At 46.4% G+C, this 10,015-nt stretch overlaps 1 protein-coding gene across 1 annotated transcript; it reads right to left on the bottom strand.

Annotated features, from left to right (window-relative positions):
- Nucleotides 1–1,307: 1,307 nt before the first annotated feature.
- Nucleotides 1,308–6,469, bottom strand: LOC131294423 (uncharacterized). Its single transcript, XM_058322471.1, has 6 exons — nt 6,382–6,469; nt 2,515–2,673; nt 2,341–2,428; nt 1,767–2,247; nt 1,515–1,698; nt 1,308–1,423 (listed from the first exon to the last, which is right to left on the bottom strand). Exons 1-6 carry the CDS (start codon nt 6,467–6,469, stop codon nt 1,308–1,310), a joined length of 1,116 nt encoding a protein of 371 aa, XP_058178454.1.
- Nucleotides 6,470–10,015: the final 3,546 nt, after the last annotated feature.

The following is a 10,015-nucleotide window of genomic DNA, read 5'->3' on the forward strand; positions in this document are numbered from 1 at the left end:
TTCTTCTTTCAAGAGGTGAAATTTAATTTATTCGATATCAATTTGTAAGCAGTGTACAGCTTTTGTTGTGGCCTGGTAACAATTTTGAATGCTATCAAATTGTTTTGCCAACAGATAAGCAGGAATAAAATTGATGAAGCGTTACGTAAATAAAAATTTTGTTGTGACTAGTAGGGATCATGACCGATAGTACGTTTTAGTGCGTGGCTACGTTTTAGGCTTAGGAGCTTAACTGTGTAGAGCGAGTTGTCTTATCATTATCAGTCCGTTGGTTTAGTCCGTTTATGTTAGTGCGTGTCATAGAGACACTGACGTTGAAAACTTTTTGTAATAGTTTCTTCTTCGTCAGCTCTTTCGTCGGTTGGACGCTCGTTTCTTGTCCGTAATTAGTTTACGTTAAGCTCATATTATTAAGAATAAAAGTCACCTGAAACAGGAAAACAAAACAAGCTATTACAAACACGAGAGTTGAATCTCAATCTACGCTATGAAGAAACTTATGAAGTTAACTTATTTGAATGTTATAATGTAATGGGGGTCCGCGACAGCCGAGCGGTAGCGCCGGTTAGAAAATCGGCCCATGAGCGCCGAGGCTCACCACCTCGACGGCGTGGGTTCGAATCCCAACTGAGACCGGACCCTCCCCTGTACGAGAGGACTGACTATCCACGTACAACAGGGAAACAAGTCTCGTAAGCCCTTACAGGGTAGCCATGACCAAGAGGTCGTCACGCCAAGAAGAAGAATGTAAACTAAAACAAACAGTTCTCTAGAAAATTAGCGCAGTTCTCATAACAGTAAGTTATGCTATTTGCAGATACACATGTAATAAGTTATTTCCAAAACACAAACAATAGTGAAGTAGCTCCCAGGATTAAATCAATAAAATTGGAATGAAAAGCACACAGGATTATGATGTTTGAATTCTAATGACGTACAAGTTTCTTTCGAATGGTACAAATCTAACATTACTTACGTATGTTCAATACGTACTCTTATTTGGTGGGTTTATTTAAATTCTTCTGATGGTGGAAATGTTGATTGACAGTAACCCGTTTCGAAAACCATCGCCCAACAGTTGATGAGGGTTGCGTTTAACGCTACTTTACAATGAATGTAGCTCAAACTTGCACTCTTTTTACACTGCTTGGCGCTGCGAGTCGTTGTCAAGGAGCATTTCCACCCTATGTAACCCCTTATCAAAAGACCATCACGCCATCCTTCTTCCCACATAGCAGAAGCATACACATAAACACACTGAAATATCGATAGAATCAGGTATTGGCAGCACTGGAGCGCCTTTGCTCTCACACCGCGGCACAGGCGTTCTGCTCGTACAGCAACCGGAAGCCACGGTTAGCCACGTCCGGCGTCTCGTTCCCGTTGGTCACCGTGTAAACGACGAACGGTCGCGCACTAGCTGCTGGAAAAAGGCAGGCATTAACGCATTTCAGAACGACGTTCCGGGAAGGCTCGGGGAGGGTGTATGGTATTTGGTCTCACGCCTCACTTACATGTTACGTCACCGATGCCGAGGCCGCAATATCGGTCGCTTCCGCCACCGGTTGGGTTCGGTATGATGATGTAGTCGGTCGTGCAAGCCGCGCCCGTCATCCCAACACCGGGTGTGCCGACGAGTGCCGGATCGATTGCCGACGCGTCTCCCGTGACGGTGAACGCGTACCGATCAGTCGGTGGCTGTCGAGGTAGGGAATGTGGTTAGTGGCAACACTAGAACTAGTGGCTTTGGCCCTCCTGAAACTCACCAGCGAGTACGTGATGGAACACCTTGCGGCGGCCGGCCGGATGCAGATGCCATAGTTGGTGTTGGCCAACTGCCGGCTTCCTCGCGTTCCGACGGTCGTCAGGCCAGGGTTTGCACCAAGCCCGTAGTTGAAGCTGCTAATCTCTCCACTTTCGTCCTTGTAATACTGAAGACACCCGACCGGGGCACGATCCGCGCTGGCACACGCGATCTGCGACAGCTCCATGTTCCACAACCGATTGAACGAGGAACCGCCGTCCGTCGCCACCCGAATCGAGATCGGTCCACTGCCGACGAAATTAAGATAAATATGTTGACCGGTGTTTTCGCCACACAGTGGCACCACCGACGGACTTCCGCCGGTGATCGTCAGCCGGTCGGTGTTGCAGGCACCATCTCCCGTCGGCTGCACCAGCGACAGCGTCCGGAAGTCGATCCGCAGCTGGCAAATCCCGGACGTCGGCGACACCGTAAAGGAACAACTGCAAAGGGCAGGGAAGGAAAACAAATCAACCACACATCTCGACTAAGACCGCCTCGTCCTCGCGGCTCCTCCTTTTGCGGAGATTACGTACGTTCCACCGCCATTGTACGGCCCCGGATAGCCGTTGTTGGTAAAGTACGTGCTGTTCAGATTCGTCGAGCCACCGCACGATTGCGTATCTGAAAGTAAAAGCAACCGGAATGGGCCCGGCATGAGCCACCATCGTGGATCCCTTCCATCCCACACATCCACCGCCAATACTCACAAACACAGCAGACGGCCTGGTTGGTGCGGGTACTGCACGAGCCCGACGCGAGGCCACCATTATCTTTGCACTCGCCAGCGATCAGACAGGTTCCCGATAAGCCGGACGGGGACGTGCACGGCACGTTGGCGATGCGGCCGATCGTGTAGAAGGGAAAAACTGTAATATACACACACACACAAGGGAAAAATAGTGAAACCGAAAAATCACACAACCCCAACCCACACCCGAAAAATTAGTCGATATTTCATTTTGGGTGGAAAATTTCCTCACGAGTGGAAAAAATTCGGAAAACTAGACAAAAAAACGTTTTTCCCTTGGCCCCTTTCGTATTGGCCGACTCAAGCGAGGAATATTTCAACGCTTATCTGGCAAACCGTAAAACAACTCCTGACCTCCTAACTTCCACAACACGAGCGATACCGGCAATGGCCGCCATTCGAAACGAACCGCCGATTCGGAAAAGGCGGGAGCCAAATTTTACGAATCTCTTTTTACATGTGGGCTGAGGAACACCTACTTCGTGTTTAACACTGTCCTGTCCCGTTTCGCCTGAGTGTGCACAAATGTTAGATGTGCTATCTCGTACGAGGTTGAACACAAGATTATTTTGTTTAAATTTGTTTTACTCCTGAGATTTATGACGAACAAAAGAATGTGTAATTTTAGATTTATTTGTTGCAAGTAGCGCACTTTTCCAACTTTCCAACTCTTTTTTGGTTCTATCATTAGTTCTTTTTCGTTTTGTCTCCTTTTTCCTATTTATTCATCATGTTGAAACCAACCTGTTTAGTATTCGTTTTTCTACATAAGTTAGTTAGAAGCCACGTTACCAATAGCCTTTGGAAAACAATTAACCATCTTGTCTCCAAATTACATCCAAGTAATACGTTCTATTTGAACACCTTGGCTAAGTCGAGCAATTGGTTTGAACTTAAGTATTTGTTTTTACATAACTCACAAGAGAGGGGGATAACAAGGACTAACAATGGAACAACAAGGACTTTTACCCTGGGTTTGAATGTTTTAACAAAAGGACTAACCACTGTGCCAGCACATGGTTAAATATGAAAGTAAGTGATGAACATATTTGACTTTTAGATTTTTAAATGAACATTCAATTCTCTTTCACAATGGATATTTTTAAACCTTTCAAGAGCATTGTAAGCACTTTGTCTTGCTCAACATCTACACAAAGCAGCTACCTGCACTTATTCTTTCAAATATGATTGAGAGGCTGCTCCATTTTCACAATCTCACACATTTTTAAAGGAAGTGGAACAAGCAAACTGACACCGTTCCACCGTTGCGGATTTTTCTTGCACCGTTTGCGGAACTAAAAACTATCCAACTCACATCTGCCACTTCGATGGCCATCCACTGTCTGTTGGCGAGTAGTGTCCACGAGAACCGATGAGTTTGACAGCACATTCGCCCGTACACCGGCGACTACTATGCCCAGGAAAAGAATCACTGCCCGCCAGCTCATCTCGTTCGACTGGAAAACACCTGATGATGTCACGCCCTACGCTGTTGCTCCCCTGGGAAGGAAATCGAATAAAAACCGAACCGATTCGAAACTATCGCAAGACTGGCGCGACAACGACGGCCGGTGCGTTGGTCGAGTGCCACCGTTGCCCGGAAGCTTTTCCCCGGGTAGGCAGCAAAAAGATAAAAAGATAACGTGATAATTTCTTCCCAGGGCGAGCGAAACGGGTACGTTCAGGTCAAGCGCAGCGAGCGGACGTGACGATGAAGTTGTTAACCAGAGCATCACTTCGACCGGGAAAGGTAAGCCCACCAGCGCCGCTGTAAGGTGACGTAGAAAACAAACTAGAAGACAAGCCGTGTGCGATCGGATACCGTCTTTTCCGATGAGAACGACGTATGGCGTCTACGGCACGGTGTCAATGGTGGACTTTCTTTTTTCACGCGTCTGAACGGAGAGTGAAACCGTCACGCAGACCGCGAATAGAGCAGCGAGGCGCAATAGACGTCGGGCGACTTTCTCGAGTTCATGGAACGTTTAGCGAGGCCGGTGACGGTGGATGGACAGAATTCTACATGTTTCGAAATGTAGGTCACTGCGTTCGGATGACTGAGTATTCCATCTTTCGTTGAAGTGTAAGCAATGTGGTGCACAGTGTCCATGCTCTGTACAATAGAACAACATAATTGAATGCAACAAGGCCTCATATAACAAAAAAGCTCTTCCTCGTTAAAATTTCATTTGCCTAGCAATGTACGAGTGAATTGAAAACGTGCTTTTCCACGAAACATCTTAGGAAAAACCTTTGCCAAATTTGCATGCGCACAAAGACGAAAGCATCGATAGTCTTGCCATCTCTGCCATTCTGTTCCTTCTCATTAGCTGCGACGTTATCTAAACAACTTCCAGGTCAGTGGGCTTTTCATGTTGTCCAGAAACTACCGAGTACCCGGCTCGTCCCGTCTTCTGGTCACGTTTTACTTCATCTCAAGCATCTATTGCAAATGTTTTCTTTGTCAAAGAGGCTGCCTTGGTCGCTCTTTTTTTTGCAAAAGTATGGATTTATGTTATTTATAAACCAATTCAATAGAACCATCGCATGAAACATTCTTTTCACAGAATCTGATTTCAATTCGAAAAATATTTCTCATTGTTAATGCTCGAAAACCGTATCGGTTTGGAGTGATTGCAGTTGAAACGAAATAAACGACCAACCGGACGGTTTCGGTGAACTTTTTCTAATACGATTCAATAAACGAAAACTGTGCGGAAGAAACAAAACCACCGTTTTATGATTCCACACAAAAGCCGTCCATAGTCTCGTGCAAAAACCGAGTCAGCAGTCCGCGACTCTGACTGCCGGCCATACTGAAAAGCCATCAAATTGGCAAGTCAGCCGAAAATCCCTCCTAAACCATCGAGATACACCCACCACCACCACCGCCCCCTCCCCTCGCGGCACCCCGCGGGGAGAGTTTATTTGTTTTGATCTCGTACGCCATAAATATACTTTCACAATGGCGGCGGCTGCAGGAAATACACTTTCAACACACCTAAAACCATCGTTCTCGCCATGTGTTGTGGGTAAACATGATCTCCCTTGCAAACAAGGGGAGCGAAAAAAAACCACAACCAACTGACGGGCACACGTGTCGGGAGGTGGTTTACCTGCGGCTGACTTGGCGACCAGAAGAGCAAAGGAAAAAAAGTGGGAAAAGGCACCCCGGGACTCCCTTTTCCGGATCCGGCTAATCCACTTGATGGGATTCTATATTTCATGAGTGGATTGGCAAACGGGATTTTTATAGCGCTCCGAGGTCGGTGCGATTGGGCGCAACCGCGTTTGCCCTCCGAACAACAAGTTAGAACGCGTGTGTGTGTCTTTTTTTTTTAAACGAGCTTTTACCAAATCTCTCGCCGATCTCATAAATATTACCGAAAATGTAAAATCAAGCTGCCGGTCGGGGAAAAAAGGGGTCCTGACTATACCGCAAACAATCGAAAGTCGAACCCCTCCGCAGAAGAACTCTGATTGCCCATAAATTTTCAAACGCTTTATAACTGGAATGGTTAACGACGTAATATTTAACAAACATTAGATAATGGTATCAAAGGCGTAAATTTGATTTTATGGTGATTTTTTTCCTACGGAACGAAGAGGGTTTTCGTATGAATCCAATTTCGTGGAAGTGAAAACCTTCAATATCTAATCAAACTCCTCTCTTGTTCTGCTCCGAAGGCCACAACGCAGGTTGCACGGTGCTTCTACCGGCTGACCTAAATTTGCAGCACGCAACAGAAGCACCATGAAATTGCTTTGGCAAAGTCGCACCCTCGCCGACGACGACCACGAAGGTGGATTCGGGAAATTCACTCACAGGACGCAGCACCCAAACCACCGACGGCACGCAACACGCGATTTAGCTCGGAAGCTCCCGTGGGAAAACGGTCCCCAAACGGCGGCATCCTATGGTCACCCGAAAACCAAAGCAGCATCCTTCGGCATCCAGGGCTTACCTTTCCACACTGGCTGCCTTCGAAAGCCATTCAATTAAGTTAAATGTAATGAAAATGCTCGCCGAGAGTGGCCCGGAGCCTGGTGCTTACTCAGCTTAATTATAAGCCCGTTTCGGGAGGATTCAGGCTAGCGACGTGCCGATGGACAGCGTGAAGCATATGGACCGGGCTTTGGCGAAGAACAACACCATACGACAGGACAAACCAACGATGGAACAGTTCGAATGCGATCTGCGAAAGTTGTACCTCGTTGTGGGGCTCGTGGCGTCGTGAATCTTGGCTGCGAAAGAAGTCACCATCCACCCTTCACTTGCACCGAAACAATGGCGAGCGAGCAAGCGGCTGGAATACTGGCATTGGCTTTTTGGCTTGTGATTTTGTTGGCACATTTACACCCGGACTGTTTGGGGAAGGCAGTCGTACGAATCGTTTCAGTAAATTAGAATCATGTTTGCGGAGCAACAATTACTCACGAAATCGTCCCCCGTTCCGAGATCCCGAGCCACGTGCCTGCACTCGGGCACCAACACAGTTTTGGCCTTCAGTTTCGGTTCGGTGCGTTTCTTCGAGCACCATTGAGGCTCGGTATGGGAACGCCATCGAAGCGGTACTATCGGAGAAAATTATGTAATGATAATCTTGCACCGGAGCGAGTTCGGTGACATCCTTTACTCGATGGTCGCCTGTCGAGCGGACGACGCGCAGGACTTTTCCAAGGAGTCGAAGGAACGCTCCGTTGCTTGTTTGCATATGGTAACATGTCCATGGATGTTCAAGGCACTCCTTGTGGCCCATAGACGTTGACAGTAAGGAAAACACACTTTACGATGGCATTAGCCAAGGGTATCTCCCGCTTTGCATCGTACTATAAACAACTCGTGTTGTCTATCTTGTTGAAGATTAGACAGCGCTCATTGCGTTTTGCTTGCAGCTAAGTTTTACCATCAACGACTCATTCATTACTCTTACACAAGGACGTACTACACTTGGTGCAGAATAGCATTATAGTTATTCCTTTTTCTGTCATTGAAAGCTTTAACTTCTCTTGAACTGGTTAAACGAGTGAGAATGGATCCGTCGTGGGTTACTTTGACATATTGAGCTCCTCCCAAAAGGCCCCGATTGCCTTAACCCTCGTTTCCACAATGACAATTTAATTTCATTGCTCAAGAGGTAAAAAATTACGGCACACTTTCTCGTTTTGATTAATTCCTCCAACCTACATCAACGCCAACTCACAATTATGACGCGACGCATCATGGTAATCCTCCGGTCCTTCCCTCGCAAAAAAACAAAACCAAGAGAACCCATTTCAAAGAGAAGACTTTCGCCCGCAAACTCCACCTCTGTTTAATTTCAAATGTTTCTTTCGCTTTCACTAGTGCTTTTCCATAAAGCCACCCTAAAATTTCGTCCAACAACGTACCCTGCGTGTGCGACAACCCAGTCCGCTCGCCCAAAACTCCCTGCGATGATTAACCGAATTTTGATAATTAACGGAAACTCAATTAAAAAATGAAACCACAGCCTGCTGTGCGCGGCGCCATTCTAGCGACGGTGCAAAGAGCAAACATAGCCCGATTTTCGCTGGTAAAAAGTGCAAACATTCTTTATCTGCTTTTTTGTTGTTTACGTGTATTTTTTCGCGGTCCATGGTTTTTTCTTGGGAAAGCGACAGAAATAACCTCCAAATTAAATTATTGTCCTAGATACTTGCGTGTCCAAAATTGCGTGCGATAACAACCTAACTTTGCCCGAGCCAACATCATTGGGATAAATATGGCGTTAGTAAGTAAAAAAATTGTGCATAAACCAGCAACACGTTTCGTGATAATTGCTTTATTTAATTAAGGAAATTGCTGCAACTGTTTTAAAAGAGATATTGTTTTGTTATTATCAAGCCAATTTCAAATAAACGCTTCAATTCTCTTTTGGAAAGGATGAAAATGAATGAATTCATTTAGGTTAAATTACAAAAAAGTAAAAAAATCATGAAACTGATGCTCTCACCAAAAACCATAAATAAATACATCGTAATAAAACAGAATCTCCCATATTCTTCCAGCAAACACCGTTTCTTCAACAGTTCCCAATGATATTCGCCTTGCAACTTTTAGCACGCTGCTTATGCTCGTGCATGATCCAAGGTTTTGTTATCCTCCCATTCTGCTTCATGACACTCGGCCGAAAATGCTTACTAACGGTAAATAATGATGACGAATCGGTCAGGAAAAAATGCGACCCCCAAAACCAATTCCATAAATCTTGGTCTGCATTGCTTGAGTCAATTATTTTGCATGTTTCCACAATTCACTGCCTTTTTCTTACTAATAATTTTGCTCACCGGTAAGTTTCGTCGATGCTTAAAGTGAATGAAATTTTCCTCGCTAGGAAGGCAAGCAAAGTCTTCTTTATCCACGCTTACGGGCCTTTCATGATCCACTCGTTTTAACTTTTCGCATTTGCAAAGCTACTTTTCATTTTTCCCGTCATTCTTTCGCGTTTATTCCTTTTATTCTTTACTACCGAAAAGGGCACTCAGTTTATGGCAAAAAGGAAAATACGGTTCCCCCTACGCAGTCTGTGCACGCTTTCCATCGGCTTTCCTTTGTTGTGCTGCGATTCGCCTAATCCCTGATCACTCATTCCGGTCGAAAGTTCATCATTTTTCGCTACCCGAAAAGCTTCTAGACAGCATGCCAAGCCAAGCCACGCCACGCCATGAACCATTTATTTCAATCATCCTAGGCTCACGGTTTCGTTGGCAAGCGTCCAGCTCACGACTTCAGGATCAATTTGCCAGGGCACCCATTCAAAAGCCGTCGGTCCGAACGAAGGTGTAAATGGTCCCGAGCTGGACGCACCGAGACTCTATCTGACCTCGGGTACTGCAGTCACGTATCGCCACCAGAAACAGGGAATCAGCTGGCCCCATCCGGTGCCATCCCCTCCCTTTGCACCCCATCAATCTTCCAGCTCCCTTCCGCTTCCAGTCTCGACGAAACGTGGGCCGTGTAATCATGAAAATTAAATTTATTCAAATTAAGAGTACTAAAGTTTGTCCCCCAGGTTCCGGGTGTGGGCCATGGCATGCAGCAGACGAACGACCATCATCAAACGGCCATCCGCCACCCACACCCCACACTACTCACCGGTTTCCGTGCGTTCCCAAATTTGAATCTCTTGCTCTGCAAAAAAAAAAACCAACAGCACCTCATCCATCGTGCCACGACGTTCGTGTTGGCAGGTTCGTTCAGGTAAGCTGCGTGCCTTTAACTCACGCCCCTATCGTGCGCTCTGCACGAGCGGACGGTCCGGAAGTTGAGACTAACTTTGAAGCCACGGTCATTACGTCGTTGTCATTGTCACCGTTTGCTGCGCCGCGCCGTGAAATGCTGACACGCCGAAAAGGGATGAACGCCCCGGAACGTGGATGGTTTCGGGTGGTGGGGATAAGTTTTCTCATTCTATGCAGGGAAAACAGCACTTTACGCT

The sequence above is a fragment of the Anopheles ziemanni genome, chromosome 2 (genome assembly GCF_943734765.1).
Source record: "Anopheles ziemanni chromosome 2, idAnoZiCoDA_A2_x.2, whole genome shotgun sequence".
Lineage (NCBI taxonomy): Eukaryota > Metazoa > Arthropoda > Insecta > Diptera > Culicidae > Anopheles > Anopheles ziemanni.